Genomic DNA, 15,318 nt, shown 5'->3' with positions numbered 1-15,318 from the left:
ACGAAAAGGAGAAAAAAAGAAGCTAAGGGACAAAAATGAAACCTGATCAATAGTTGAGGGATGAAAAGTACTCTTTTACCTATTGATATCTAATGTTCATAAAATTTTTGTTCGTACGGGTTTGATGGTTTCAGGTTCGAGTTTATATTGATATTTGATGTTCATTCTCGGTTATAAAAAATGGTGTCGTTATCAGTAAAAAAAAGAGAGAGAGTGAAATTAGTGGCATGATTTCCCAAATGATTAAATTTTCTTTGCTTTTCTTAAAATAGACAGTGAGAGAGAGAATTCAAGCCCTGCAACTACGTTTTTTTTTTTTGGAACAAACCCTACAACTGGTTTAAAAAAGGCAAATATTATTTTAAGAGTTGATGATGATGATCTTTTTTGACCAAATTCCATGTATTTGTATATTCATCCAGATTTTATTAAGAGCTAGTAGTAATAATCCTTCTATGGCCTAAATTTTAGTTAATCCGATGACGTGGCAGGTAATATCTCGAAACCCATGATGATTGATGAAGAAATCAAACGGTGGTAATTCAAAGCAGTAAATAGTAAAATACCCTTCTTTTCTCTTTTTTGAAGTGTGCTCTCTCTCTTTCCTTCGATTCATCGTCATTTCGTCTTCTCGGTCAGCAGGAGTAACCATCAACTTCAGTCAGTGAGAGTCGCAGAGGGTTTTAGAATGATGATGCATCTCTCAGTTCAAAGAGGTGATTGTGATTCTGTGAATCTGAAGTTTCGATTGAATTTTGAAGGATCAAATTGTTTTTTTTTTTTTTTCTTTTTGTGTTTTCGATTTTCAGTGAGGAACTTGAAGTCTCTGGGGCCTCGGGTTTTCGCTTTGGGAAATTATAATCTTTCTACTTTGGCCGAACCTTCTTTCCAAAAGCGTCAGCCTCTGGTAATTTTGTTTGTATACAATTGAATAAGCATGGGTGTTTGTGTGAAGCTTTTATTACGCTGTTTGGTTTCCTAGAAAGTGCCGGGTTAATGAATGGAGATGAAACTTACTGATAGAACAATCAGGTAGTAGTGTTGAAGTGACTTCTTTTCTGGTTCTTTCTTGACCATTGAAATAGCTTTTTATTTAAGTTTTGACTTTTGGGGACTGGGGTGTTCACGTTTTAATGGTGGTTGTTCTTATTCTTTTTATGAAAATCGTCAAGTGTCTTGACACACTTTTGATTCTGAAACTGACGGAAATTGGACTTCATTTCCAAATAGTCTGATTTCCGTTGTTTGTCTTGATATATTGTTTGTGTGTTTGCTCAGAGGGTTCCCAATCTTATTGGAGGCGTGTTTGCGGATTCAAAATCGTCAGAATTTATAGACGTCATAAACCCTGTGAGTTTTTCGATTCGTTTCTTCTCTTTTCTCTTCATGCTGTTTTTCAAGGGACATTTTTCTATGTCTGGGACTCTAATTGAGTTTTATATGAATATAGGCAACACAAGAAGTTGTTTCTCAACTTCCATTAACCACTAATGAAGAGTTCAAAGCTGCAGTTTCGGCAGCAAAGCAGGCCTTTCCATCATGGCGCAACACACCTATTACAACCCGCCAGCGTGTCATGTTAAAGTTTCAAGAACTTATTCGAAGAGACATGGTAAACGATTAATTTTCAGTTTTTTTTACCAATGAATATGCTGACTAATAGGAATTGCTGCGATTCTGCTTCAGGACAAGCTTGCCATGAATATTACCACTGAACAGGGAAAGACCTTGAAGGATGCTCATGGAGATGTGTTCCGTGGACTAGGTTTGTTTGCATAGATATTCAAGTGAAAATTTTCAACTCAGTTGTTGATGATGGATCTATTTTGTTTTTAAGTTTTTTTTGTTTGTTATAATACAGAGGTGGTAGAACATGCTTGTGGTATGGCAACTTTGCAAATGGGGGAGTACGTTCCCAATGTATCAAATGGTATTGATACCTATAGTGTTAGAGAGCCGCTTGGTGTTTGTGCTGGGATTTGCCCATTCAATTTCCCAGCAATGATTCCTCTGTGGGTAAGCCTGAGATTCTCCACTTCATTGTTTCTTACTTACTCATTTGTTTCTCATAGTTAATTATCACATCCTAGAATGCTTATTTATGTGACACTGTTATCACACATGAGGTAGAAAACATTTGCTAGGGTTGGGTTAAGATCGGATGAAATGACCAACATGTACTACTGCTCAATTAATAGTATTTTTTCTTGTATGCATTCATCTGTGGTTTCCCGGGGCTCACACTAGTTGGTTTTTGAATGCTGTGCAAATGAAGATGCAAATCTGAATATTCTTTTCATAGTCAATTTTCTGGTTGCAGATGTTCCCTATTGCAGTTACGTGTGGTAATACCTTTGTTTTAAAGCCATCAGAAAAAGATCCAGGTGATTGTAATGTTCTCTTAGTATCATGATGGGTATCGTCCTGGAACATATCTTTCCTTTTTTTCGTAAAATATACAAAACCTTTGAGCAAAAATGATATTCCCTTTTTCTTTGAATTGTGTGTTCATTAAAGCATCTTGTCTGAAGTTCGCTGCAATCACAGCCCAAAGACTCAAAATTATTGTACGGGGATCCTGGTTATTGGAACAATACGATCTTGCATTGTTGTTTCCCATGAGTCCTTAAGTAGGGCAACCATATATTAGAGATTATGGCTGCTTTATAATCGATAAATACAGGACGGCAATACGAGAAAAAGTTTTGAGGTTATAGTTCTTAGGTTGTTTGCTTTCCTGATAGACATGTTACTCATCACAATGGATCATGTAATATTTCCAGGCAATATACTGATGATAATAGCGCTTAATAGAGTTCCAAGGCAGGAGTGTGATTTGGGTTGATACGACATTCAAATTTAATGTAGTAGCTCAAGAAACTTGATTGACACATTAACTAAAGTTTCTGAAATAATTATCTATATAAGTTTCTGAAGAATCATTTTGCACAAACTCTTCGTAATAAAATGAAGTAAGTTATTGGAAATTATCAATGTTTATGAGTTCATCCTCTCAAATGTTGTTTTGGTTATGCCATCTCTTTCGGCGTTTACAATTACCATACTCTTTGACTATGTGCAGTCTAATATATGGTGTTTCCTCCATATTTCTACTATTTTTATGTGTATTATTTCCTTGGCATGAACATTTAACTTTTGTGTGCTTTTCAGTTTACTGGCCAATGACTGTTTTTCCCCTTTAGGTGCTTCTGTCATTCTCGCAGAATTAGCAATGGAAGCTGGGTTGCCTAATGGCGTTTTAAACATTGTTCATGGAACCAATGTATGCTTTATTTTGCAATGGATTTTTTGCTTCTATATCGCTCCTTCCCTCCAATAAGGGAATGTATTCAAGGAACATGGAGTGCTCTATAAATTTTGACTTTCCACAAAGTTAAGTATCATTATAATGTATGAAAGCGAAAAAGAAGGTTTCAGTTCGATACTTCTCAAAAATCAATGAAAAAACGGAGAATTTTTTTCCCATAATTAATATGTTTCTAGGCCTATGATATATCATATATGGCTTTGCAGATCAAAATTATGTCATTTGGCTTAATAATATAGTTGAGACTTGAACTTCTGATGTTTCATGAAATAGTGATGGTAGATGTTTTGTATCTAATAATTGCTAGTGGTTTGTTTGTCTTTGTGCCAGGATATTGTTAATGCTATCTGTGATGATGAAGATATTCGGGCTGTATCGTTTGTCGGTTCTAATACTGTAAGTGACTTCTCAGTCATCATTCGCTGATTATAATATCCGGTTTGATGCCTTTCTGTGAAACTGTAGCATCAAAATTGCCCTTTTAATCCTAGCATTTTTTTTTCAAAATTCACACACCGAAATTGGCATCCACTAGGTAGTTCATCTGATTAAAAGTTAAACATTGAACAATGACGTCTGAATTGCAGAAAATATTTGGTCTATACTCTATAGCTTGCTTTAAAAGTCAGAGCTTGATTTATCCCTTCTTGCTTTGATGTCTTTCCCTTATTTTTTTTCTTGGTGATGTTATAGTTGTGAACAATTTTGGACTATAATGACCACAAATTTTGAATGTCTTTTCTTTGACAATTTTACACTTTTTTGCACTTGTGTTTAACCTCATATCCTTATAATAAATATCTAACTCCCTTTAAACTTCAAGTGGCATCTTTGAACATCTGAATTTCTTTTGTGAGAATGCCATCGATTTGAATTTACCTTTTTCTTTCTAGATGCGAATGTTTTATTAGATGGAAAAATATTTCAGAACTATTTTGGGACAACCAAGTCTCTGTGTCTTAATGCATTGACTTGAAACATTGCGGTCCTTTAATCATGAGGCGCATCAGAATGGTTTTCTGGATAGTTCAGGTTTTTATTTAAAAATATAGGAGTTCTCACAGTCATGTTTCCTTCAATTTCTTGTGAGGTTAGGACATACCTGCCTATTCATTTAATGTTACTGCTTTCATGTAAAATTTCTGCTGTCATCTGGAGTTGCTTTTTTAGGTTGAAATAGTTTGCACCAACAAGAAGATTTTGACCAATTAGTTGTAATTTCTAGATTGTCGATTGAATCCAATAGATGAATGCTCAATGAATAGTGAATGCCATGAAGAGTCCATGGCTGGCCTGTTTATTATCTGTCCTTTGCCCAGACACATTTGGTATTATTTTTGTCTAAATTTTGCCCAATGGGACACTCTATTTTTTCTTATAATGTTGATCTTGGAGGTTATAATCTTTGAAGGATGTTAATAGTTTGAATAAAAGAGTGTCTCGAAAGCAAACGTACTCCATAGTTTTCTGAAAGTAGAAGGGACGTTTTATTCTCGTAAAAATTGATTTTACAAGGAAACTACCTATAACTATTTATAATTCCAAATAAATGTAAATATTTACCAAGGAAACTTTCTTTGCATTAGATTTTATGTTTCTTAGCATTATGTTGTTAATTATAGCTTTTTTCTTATTTATATAAACTTATTGTTCTTTCCAGAGTTATTGTTTGATCCATCATTCATTTTCATCTGCTTTTTGTATTCTTATCGACTGATACCTTTGTTCTTTTAATTTGTCTTATTTTAATATGACTAAAGGCTGGAATGCATATATATGGAAGAGCATCGGCAAGAGGAAAACGAGTCCAAGTAAGTCTCCTGCATCTAATTTGTTAAGGAATTCTCAATTCCTTGTACTAGAGATGTGATTACTAGAGCCAACCTTATTATATGTTGTGCTTAGTCCAACATGGGGGCAAAAAATCATGCTATCGTCATGCCTGATGCAAATGCTGATGCAACATTAAATGCATTACTTGCTGCCGGTTTTGGTGCTGCTGGACAAAGGTGCATGGCTCTCAGCACAGTAGTTTTTGTTGGAGACTCAAAGTCATGGTATTAGTTCTTCGTTTCTCCTTTTTTTTTGGTTGAATCATAAATTTCTTTTTTTTGTTATTTCTTTTACCTTTTTTATATTGTTATTCAAATCTTGAGCAACATAGAGGCCCTAGTAATTAGTAATTTTAAGGAGGTTCAGATATAGAGTGGTAGTTGGGCAACCTAGAGGTCACATGTTCAATTCTTGGAATCGGCCTTTTCACATATTAAATGGGATAACATCTGCGTACATCTTGCCTGTCTCTGTCCCTGACCCTGCCCACTACAAGAGCCTTGTGCACGGGAGTTGTTTACCTTTTGTAAATTGTGCAATTGGTAAATTCTGATATATTAAAAACTTGAAAAGCTTAATTTTCAGATACTTGCTATGCATGTTTGTCATACCTACTTCATGCCATTTTGAATTGTCATATTTACTAGTTATTTATGTTGCATTACAATTGCATATTTTGTGGTTGAAGTATATGTTGGTGACGAAATAATGTATACTACAAATGTTGTTATGACATCTTAATCACTGTATACTACAAATATTGTTGTGACATCGGTGAAATATGAGGTCTTTTCCTTTCCTTGCTTATGCTCTTCAACATACCAGGACAAGACTTCTATACACTAGGCTTCTTTTTGAAAGATTGTTATCCCATAGTGCAATTGAAGTTTTGGCAATTTATCCTTCCCATAGTAATTTTCTTTCTAATATGAGAAAGTTATTGTTAGTTGCATTTGTATGTGGAACTAAATCCATGTCCTATATGGTAGCATGCCCTAAAAATCAACTAGCCTTTGAAGAATGTTGGAATGCAACTGAGATGTCAATATGACAGAAAGTAGAGCCAGAACTTGTCTAATGAACTTCTACGGTGCTACTGTGCCTTTTCTTTCTTACGTTCAGATATTATCCGGAATATGTAACTTATAGTGCACATTTGGTACGATACCCGTTGAATTTGAGGATGTGGTCTTAATGCAAAAATAGTCTATTGTTTCCTTTTTTTCATTTCTTTTGGTTAAGTTCATAGTTATAACAGGCACTCAAATATCCTTGATGGTGCATGTCATAAGAATAACAGGAGCTCACTTGAATACTTTCCAGGGAGAATAAACTGGCAGAACTTGCAAAATCCCTGAAAGTAAATGCTGGAACAGACCCTGATGCAGACCTAGGTCCAGTGATTAGCAAGCAGGTCAGTCATTAGCATCTCCCTCTACTACCTTGCTTCCCCAACACAAACCCACTCCGAGGGGGGTGGGGTGGGGGGTTGGCTCTATTTCTCACAGGCTATCTGATATCATCACAAATTTTAATGAGTTATATAGGTTGAAGTGGTTTGACTTTCGGTACCTTTTTTTTGCTTTATGTGGATAAACTATATACTAAATTTACACATTTGTTTAAATGGCTGATTTTCTTGCTTTAAATTTATCTTCATCGGCCTTCTGTAAATTTCTGCATTCACAGGCCAAGGAACGAATACATAAATTGGTTCAAAGTGGTGTTGAAAGTGGTGCGAGGCTACTGCTTGATGGCAGAAACATAGTGGTATTACTATTACATTAGTCATCAAAGTTTTATCTTTGTTTTTGCTTATTCAAAGTATTGTACTGAATGGCATTTAAACTAAGTACTTTTTGCTACTGATGTGGATAAGTTATTCTAGTATACAGAAATTAAGGAGTAATTAGTAATGAATGAGAACATTAGTCTCGAGTATGGCACATAAGGTTTTAGCAAAAGATGCAGACAGTGGATGAGCAAGCTAGCATTTTAGATTTTGATTGTTTGTTTTCTACAAAATCTCTGTACCATCTTGGACTTCAATCATTCCAAATCAATTTATCACAAATTTTGTTCACAATTAAGGGTTAAAGTTAGCTACTTAGCTCTAGTAAGGATCTGTGTTTTCTCATCACTTAACCACAATTTTCAGTTTTCCAGAAGCAAAATGGTCTATCCTTACTAATTTTTTGGATGAAAATAGGTAAAAGGATATGAGCATGGAAATTTTATAGGTCCGACCATGTTATCTGACGTCAGAGCAGACATGGAGTGCTATAAGGTATTATTCTTTGTAGTTTTCTGGTGTATATAATGAATTTTCGAACTGCTGTATACATCTAGTAATAGGCTTGGAACTTGAGCATTGGCAGAATCTTGACTTTTCTTCTTCTTTTTTCTCTCTCTCAACTGTGCAGGAAGAAATTTTTGGGCCAGTTCTGCTATGCATGAAGGTATGCTACTTAAGTTTCCAATTTTTCAAAATTCTAAGCTCTAATTCATTAGTGGGGAAAAATATTGACATTTGTTTTCCGTCCATTGCATAATTTAGGCTGACAGCTTGGAGGAGGCAATAGACATTGTTAACAAAAACAAGTACCTCCTGAATAACTAGAGGCTGCTTTCACTCAGAAGTAATCATTATTTCCTTTCTAATTTTGGATGATGTTGTTCGTATTTTACAGATATGGTAATGGAGCTTCTATATTTACTACATCTGGCGCAGTTGCAAGGAAATTTCAGACTGAGATTGAGGCTGGCCAGGTAAATTTGGAAGAAAACACAATAATAGAGAACGTTCTAGTTGACTCGTTTTTTGTTCTCTTTAGCATTGTGTCATGCACCATTGTTTACTAATTTGGCATTGCAACTTGACGGCCTAATTTATTGGAGGAATTCGGAGTTCCCTGATGACTCAAACCCTAATAGCTCCTCTGCTTGGAGGAGTCTCTGATAAGAATTCCTTTGTTTCAGGTTGGCATCAACGTTCCTATACCTGTTCCCTTGCCCTTTTTCTCATTTACCGGCAACAAGGCATCTTTCGCGGGGGATCTAAATTTCTATGGTATCAACTGAAACCTTGCTATTAACACCTTCATCTGTTACTAATTTCTTCTTCTTTTATTTCCTCCATCTGGTGTAGTTGCATGAATTTAACCTTATAGTTGATCATGCTTCTTTTCCCAACCTGAAAATTTATTCCGAATGGCAGGTAAAGCCGGAGTTAATTTTTACACCCAGATCAAGACAGTAACTCAACAGTGGAAAGATTTACCAAGCAGCAGTGGAGTATCTCTAGCAATGCCAACTTCTCAGAAGATATAGTGTTTTGCTAGGTGTAAAATACTTCACATCTTTTAAATCTTGTGTGAACCCTACAATAATTCTATCAAAGTTACACCTGCTCTTGTTCTTCGGTTTTCTTCCCGTAAATGCCCTAATTCGGCTCTAGGAATGTTCAGGTTAGAGATGGGAGAGGTTAGAGATGGGAGGGGGAGGACGGTGTAACTTTCTTCAATTTGCTAGTGAGAGTTACCCTCTTGAAGCGGCTTCCGGTCTCTGACTTCTTGAAGTTAGTGAGGTAATGGTGAGTGTTTCGTGCTAAACATCTGTCATATTCTCCACACTCCTTCATCCATATGTGATCGTTGCCATATGCATCCAAATCTTCGATGGGAGAACAGAGTTCCGATGTGTCCACCTTCCTCACTTTCGAGAGGAGATTGGGCAAGTGATCAACTCCTCCTGGGTTGGGACGAATCGGTACTCTAGAGGGAGGACTTCACTAAAACCACTCGTGTAAACCATGATTGAATTAATTATCGATCAGAGAAGCAACGACAAGAAGAAGAAAGAAAGACCGACTTGGTTTGTTGGGAAATTTAACCAAAACATATCAAGAACAAAAGAGAATTTGAAATAGAGAATAGTAACACAGTCATAACACAAGAATCTACAAGAAAAAAAAAACCAAAACCGGAGAAAAAAAAACCAGACTTCTCGAGTTCTCTTATGGGTTTGGAAATTCACTATCCAAGGAAAACTACTTGTGCATGATGACTGCATGTAAACGATCATAGAAAGTTTGAATATACAAGTTGTGTAGCAACACAATACATGTGTAGAACCAGGATTAAGCAGTAATAAGGGCAACAAATGAATCAAGTTGTTATCTTTCCAAACAAACCAATCAACCCAAGTTGTGCATACAAGAGTTGAAGTTGAGGCCACAATTGAGACTATTTAGTAACTATGATCAGATATGATGACTACTCCACATTTACAGCCTCATCAACTGAATGTTACTCCCATAACATAATATACCATGGAAACCAATAACAGATTCCTCGATGACCCAACCCGTAGAAGCCTAAAATGCTCTTAACCATCTTAAAGTCCCTGTAATTCTAAAGATTCACACCTCTGCTTATCAGGAATGTCCACCAACTGCAACTCCATTAAGTTCTGAAACCCGGGTCAAGTGCTTCTTCCCTTTGAAGTGAGAATCCATGTTATTCATGCCGGTGCATCCTACATTACAGATAAAGCACCATAATCCAGGTTGTCTAGTTGCGACACCATCACACTTCACATTATTTGGACTTATTTGCACCTTATGCACCATTGGACTGCTAGCTACAGTCTTCTCTGGTTTGACTTTGGGCACACTAGGTTTCTTTTCCTCTGAAGCAGGAGGAACCTTCATTTTTGAGTTCTGGTTCTTTGCACTCAACTTCTCTAAAGTAGCCTTATGTCGTCTCCCTTGAAGATGTGAAGTAAGTATGGCTTCACTCGAGGTTGTCACCTGACAAATAGAACAAGTCCACTCCTTTTGGATGTTGTCGGGGACCGGTACCTCAACCCTGATTGATGTTGCAGATGGCAGTTCTTTGACTTCAACTGGTGAATGTGTACTGATGTCCGCTTCAGCAGATTTAACCTTTGTTTGAAAAACCTGTAAAAGCCATGAATATATATATATATATATATACACACACACAATATTAATATCATCTTCCAAACTCCATACAAAAAGAATTTTATAAATGGTTCCGATGGGTAGATTATCTGTTACAGGTTCACGCTTGTCAAGAAATGAGAGAATTCCTGTAAGGAAAATTCCAGTAAACAAAATCTGTCCCAAACTTGCCCATAGCTATTACTACCAGTCATCTCTATCCCACCCATATAACAAAGTTCTTTTTTTCGACAAAAAGTTCCTACATCTTCCCAATTTTATGTGAACAACCATAAAAATATGAGTCGAACTTACCTGCTGGGCTACATCAGCTTTCTTATCTTCAGTTGCTTCTACAGCTTTGATATATTTCTGCTTAACAACATCTTTTAACTTTGACTGCATTAGAAAAAGGTGCGAGGATCAGTCCATGTAACAAAATTCTCTTCTCAACAAAAATATTTTTTCATAAAAAGTTCCTGCCACTTAACAATTTTATGTGAACGACCATAAAAAAATGAGTCGAACTTACCTGCTGGGCTACATCAGCTTTCTTATCTTCAGTTGCTTCTACAGCTTTGATATATTTCTGCTTAACAACATCTTTTAACTTTGACTGCATTAGAAAAAGGTGCGAGGATCAGTCCATGTAACAAAATTCTCTTTTAAACAAAAATATTTTTTCATAAAAAGTTCTTGCCACTTCACAATTTTATGTGAACGACCATAAAAATATGAGTCGAACTTACCTGCTGGGCTACATCAGCTTTCTTAACTTCAGTTGGTTCTACAGCTTTGATATCTTTCTGCTTAACAACATCTTTTAACTTTGACTGCATTAGAAAAAGGTAAAGGATCAGTCCATGTAACAAAATTCTCTTTTCAACAAAAACAATTGTTCATAAAAAGTTCCTACCTCTTCACAATTTTATGTGAACAACCATAAAAATATGAGTCGATCTTACCTGCTGAGCTACATCAACTTTCTTATCTTCAGTTGCTTCTACAGCTTTTATATCTTTCTGCTTAACAACATTTTCTTTTAACTTTGACTGCATTAAAAAAAGGTGCAAGGATCAGTTAATCAATCATAGCAGATAACACTGCTCATTTTTTTTCCATATCATTGAACATGCCATATGTTACTGGCCTTCAGTATTAAATTATTATAACATCGTGTTTCCCATAATCATTTAAACAATAAGGGAACGAAAAAAACTGTAATCCTGTGGCGGCAATGATAAACAATAAAATCGTTATGATCTTTCAACCTGGACAACAAATTCTAATTCTATAAACCTAAATAAAGAGCAAATGCATGGTTCCTATTTCCTAATATCTCCAAATGACACAGAGCCGTAGCTATTCCACTTTGCAACACCAGGCTCTGCAACCATTAAATGAACATATGGCTAAATGTAGCTTGAGTGCAATTTTTGTAATGCAATAAATGGAGAAAATAACATTATGAACCTCGGCACAGTAGTAAGTTGTTTCATTGCAATCTAGGTATTAATTTGAACTCATGGAAACAGTCTCTCACAATGCGGGAAAAGTTTTTGTACACCACCCTTCACAGATTCTTTTTGAGATCCAAAACATATAATCCCATAGCGAGTCACTAAATTGAGTTCTTGTTTTAGCCAATTCACCTTTGGTAATAAAAATATATATATTATGAAAGTGATGTGCATGAGAAATGCTTATATATGCTACTTGATAAGTAAAACTTCCATATGTATATTGACATCTCTTACTTTCATATTTGCAATCTCGGCTGTTGAAGTCCTATTACCAAAAGGAAACATACCTTGCTAGCAATAAGTTCCTCTAAGGCTTCTGGTCCGTTTTCTTTTACAAATTTCTCCACCTCATCTATAAAGTTGTCTCTCTTTAAGGAGAAACCCATTCTTTCAAAAGAGATTTCCTTCAGCTTTTTCAACTGCTTGATGACAGTTTGTGTGTCCATGGAGAGGAAGGGACGAACAACGTGCATATATACGTAATAAGAACCATCAAAGTGAGGTATCACCAACCAGCAGACAATCATTAGCTTAATGTAAAGCCATAATGGTATCCTGACAGACACAACCAACAAAAATAAGAACCAAAATGGACAAAGAAATAAAAAAGATGAATCACATAGCTCTTTGTTCCCCATAAAAGGACCCAGCCAACTTAGATCAGATCTTCAAGTCTAATACTTCTTTTGGAAAACAAATTCATCAACTTAATCAACGTTTAAGTTCAATTTTGCAATGCATTCTCTTCAATGGGAAATGTGGGGTTTCACATTACCCAACCAGATATATGATGTCTACATGTATCTTGAATCGTCCCGAACACTTGAGAATAGATATAAAATATATTGTGTAAGAATTTTGATTGATAGCTAAGCACAAAAAAAAGCATTTGTTAGCACAGTTCACTTCCGAAAATGGACAGAACAAAGGTTTCAAAGGGAAATCGTAACTTCAATGAAATTGGATTGCAGTCCAATTGAACAGAAGACGCATTACGAACCCAATAGAGAGCAATGCATACCAAAGCTGATAACAGAGTAATTAAGATGCAGAGAAGCAAAATTACCATTCAAACAGCTTGACAAAAGCATGTTCGAAAAGGGATATCAAGGAAAAGACAATCCAATAGGTCACCAACTTCCTTGTTTCCAAGTCTGAGTTGGTCTCAATAGCCATAATGGAAGCACGCCTGTTATATTTTGAACAAACGATTGTAAATTTGTAATGGCAAGCATGGCAATAAGTATATTGAATCAATATCATCAATCTTCTCTTTTAACTAAACAATGACTTACAAAGGATATCCCAAAGCAAGAAGAGGCCTGCAGAAGCAATACAGAGCACAAAAATAAAATTAAACCCACAAAACTTGGGAAAAGAAAATGAGAATTGGGTGAAATGCAGTACCATGCAAGAAGATCAAAGCATCTAACAGTCAAGCTGAAGAAGAAACCCACAAAGCCCATCCTGGATTCAGTATCTCAAATGTGCGTTCTTGATCAGAACCAACTGATCTGGTGTTTTTAAGAGTGGAAAGAAACCTCACAGAGGAAGAAAAGGAGAAGGTAAACCGACGCGTAGCAAGAAACTCGACAGCAGCTTCCTGGGAAAAAGGTAAAGCAGTGGTTTTTCCACGTATTTGACGCGAAAAATGACGACAGTGCCATGACGTCCTGCTCTAACATTTAACATTTCTTCCCTCAACTATATCCCAGTTTCACTTTTGTCCTTCAATTTTTTTTGCTCTTAATTTGTCCTTCAACTATTGAGATATATCTATTTCGTCCTTCAAATGAGAGAGTAACTGAAAATATCCGTGTCATCTATTTAACATATCGGAATAATCGTAATTGACAAACTTTGACAAACATGTACGATATTATCTCTAAACTATTAATGTCTAACACTTTTAGTGCTTAAACTATACGACAAAATAGTTTAGAGATTTTGAAGTGTTAGGTATTTTGGGAATTTTGTGGGATAATAAGTGTAAAATTTAAGTCAAGTAGGATGACAGATGTAAAAATTACTTCAACTAGGATGTCATGCATGATTTTTCTGATGTCAGAATCATTTGAGAGACAAACGAGATATTTTTAAATAGTTGAGGAACGATTTTAAGAACAAACAAAATTTAAGGATAAAAATGAAATTAAGGGTATAGTTGAGGGACAAAAAAATATATTTTTACCTCTTAAATTTGCATTATCCAACCAACCAATCATGTTCGAAGCTTAAATGCTAACAGCTAAAATGATTTGTCTTAGACAATATTTTTGTCAAATTTATATTTTAGTTCCTTAGGGGCAAAGCCACAACATATAATAGGAGGGGGTGGTCCACTGTCATGACGGACAAAATATTTTATATCATGATGGACAAAGTTAATCAGGGTCTTGAGGCAACGTCCTAAATTTTTTTTTATTATTTATTAATTATTTGTTTAAAAGTACAAAAAAAATAACATTAAAAACCAAAAAATTTATATATAATAAATAATAATTGTCACGAGTCTTCTTATTTTAACCCTTCAAACATGATTTTTTATAATATGAGGTTCTAAATTAAAAATTTAGGAGATCTTTTTCCTTAATTTGTTCTATACATAGAACTAATTAAATTTTTTTTTGAAGAAGTCAGTCTACCCCTCATTAAAACGTTGTTTCGCCATTGCATGAATGATTACAATATTTTTACTTTCGTCTCTAAACTATTTTAACACCTCTATTTTCTAGTGGATTTGCTCCAAGAAAAATAATGAACCATTGAAAGCATAATCAAAGCTTCTTTTTTTTTTTTATGTGATCCATCTTACTCCCTATATATTTATATACAATTATACTTTTGATTTATAACAAAGGTTAAATTAAATATGCCAATTAACAAATTTTTACTTTTTTACAAAACAATTAGACTACAAACGTCATCGTTTTGGGTAGCAGAGGGTTATCCCAATATAAACGCCGTCTCGCGTCACTGACTAAACCCAAAACCTGATTGCCAAAATGTCTTTATCCTCCAAGATCCCTTCCAAGGTACTCGCCGGTAGGCTTACCACCATTCATCGCCGCCTTTGCACCGCCACAGCCACCGCGTCCGAGACCAGAACCCAGAAACTGGAACGCATTGCCGACGAGTTGATGAACCTTACAAAGCTCGAGAGGTACGACTACTCCATCCTCTTCCGACACAAAATGGGACTCAACCGATTCGGGCCTGCAGTCTCCGGACCCATCTCCGCCTCAGCCGACACCGCTGACGTTAAGGCGGCGGCTGAGGTGGAGAAGACGGCGTTCGATATAAAGCTGGAGAAATTTGACTCTGCGGCCAAGATAAAGATAATCAAAGAGGTTAGGACTTTTACTGATTTGGGGTTGAAGGAGGCTAAGGATTTGGTGGAGAAAGTGCCTGTCGTTTTGAAGAAGGGAGTTACTAAAGAGGAGGCAAATTCCATTATTGAAAAGCTCAAAGAGTTGGGTGCTACTGTCGTATTGGAATGAAATTGTGGTATTTTGATACTTTGTTATTTGAATTTAAAACAGTGTATTTTGATTTCGAGACCATTAATAGACTGCAATTTAATGACTTTCATATCCTCTGTATCTTTTCGGTTTTGTATTTTGAAATAAGAGTCACAATTAGTAGCTATTATTACAAAGATTTGCAACGGT

The 15,318-nt window shown here is 35.6% G+C and overlaps 3 protein-coding genes across 3 annotated transcripts; 2 read left to right on the top strand and 1 right to left on the bottom strand.

Moving 5' to 3' along the window:
• The first annotated feature begins 688 nt into the window (after nt 1-688).
• On the top strand, nt 689-8,585 carry LOC119982350 (methylmalonate-semialdehyde dehydrogenase [acylating], mitochondrial). Its single transcript, XM_038825670.1, has 19 exons — nt 689-716; nt 810-907; nt 1,279-1,350; nt 1,451-1,612; nt 1,687-1,765; nt 1,862-2,016; nt 2,321-2,384; nt 3,204-3,283; nt 3,659-3,724; nt 5,089-5,139; nt 5,234-5,385; nt 6,485-6,575; nt 6,851-6,931; nt 7,371-7,448; nt 7,585-7,620; nt 7,719-7,762; nt 7,852-7,930; nt 8,141-8,231; nt 8,379-8,585. The coding sequence occupies exons 1-19, from the start codon at nt 689-691 to the stop codon at nt 8,489-8,491; spliced, it is 1,620 nt and encodes a 539-aa protein (XP_038681598.1). The 3' UTR covers nt 8,492-8,585.
• A 648-nt stretch (nt 8,586-9,233) lies between these two features.
• Nucleotides 9,234-13,228, bottom strand: LOC119982351. Its single transcript, XM_038825671.1, has 9 exons — nt 13,055-13,228; nt 12,943-12,969; nt 12,714-12,836; nt 11,935-12,202; nt 11,090-11,176; nt 10,874-10,957; nt 10,657-10,740; nt 10,440-10,523; nt 9,234-10,121 (listed from the first exon to the last, which is right to left on the bottom strand). The coding sequence occupies exons 1-9, from the start codon at nt 13,111-13,113 to the stop codon at nt 9,597-9,599; spliced, it is 1,341 nt and encodes a 446-aa protein (XP_038681599.1). The 5' UTR covers nt 13,114-13,228; the 3' UTR covers nt 9,234-9,596.
• A 1,386-nt stretch (nt 13,229-14,614) lies between these two features.
• Nucleotides 14,615-15,298, top strand: LOC119982014 (50S ribosomal protein L7/L12-like). The gene has a single exon (XM_038825163.1). It carries the CDS (start codon nt 14,653-14,655, stop codon nt 15,145-15,147), a length of 495 nt encoding a protein of 164 aa, XP_038681091.1. The 5' UTR covers nt 14,615-14,652; the 3' UTR covers nt 15,148-15,298.
• Nucleotides 15,299-15,318: the final 20 nt, after the last annotated feature.

The sequence above is a fragment of the Tripterygium wilfordii genome, chromosome 17 (assembly GCF_013401445.1).
Source record: "Tripterygium wilfordii isolate XIE 37 chromosome 17, ASM1340144v1, whole genome shotgun sequence".
NCBI classification, from domain to species: Eukaryota; Viridiplantae; Streptophyta; class Magnoliopsida; order Celastrales; family Celastraceae; genus Tripterygium; species Tripterygium wilfordii.
The sequence above is the reverse complement of the archived record's forward strand: the minus strand, read 5'-3'. Positions and strand labels throughout refer to the sequence as shown.

Excerpts from the sequence above, each read along its gene's own strand:
- LOC119982350 (XM_038825670.1), top strand. The coding sequence starts at position 689 with ATGATGATGCATCTCTCAGTTCAAAGAG. Across the intron at positions 1,351-1,450 it reads TTATAGACGTCATAAACCCT|GCAACACAAGAAGTTGTTTC; the intron begins GTGAGTTTTTCG and ends ATATGAATATAG. Across the intron at positions 1,613-1,686 it reads AACTTATTCGAAGAGACATG|GACAAGCTTGCCATGAATAT; the intron begins GTAAACGATTAA and ends ATTCTGCTTCAG.
- LOC119982351 (XM_038825671.1), bottom strand. The coding sequence starts at position 13,113 with ATGGGCTTTGTGGGTTTCTTCTTCAGCTTGACTGTTAGATGCTTTGAT. Across the intron at positions 11,177-11,934 it reads AGGAACTTATTGCTAGCAAG|TCAAAGTTAAAAGAAAATGT; the intron begins GTATGTTTCCTT and ends TTTTTAATGCAG. Across the intron at positions 10,122-10,439 it reads AAGCTGATGTAGCCCAGCAG|GTTTTTCAAACAAAGGTTAA; the intron begins GTAAGTTCGACT and ends TGGCTTTTACAG.
- LOC119982014 (XM_038825163.1), top strand. The coding sequence starts at position 14,653 with ATGTCTTTATCCTCCAAGATCCCTTCCAAGGTACTCGCCGGTAGGCTT.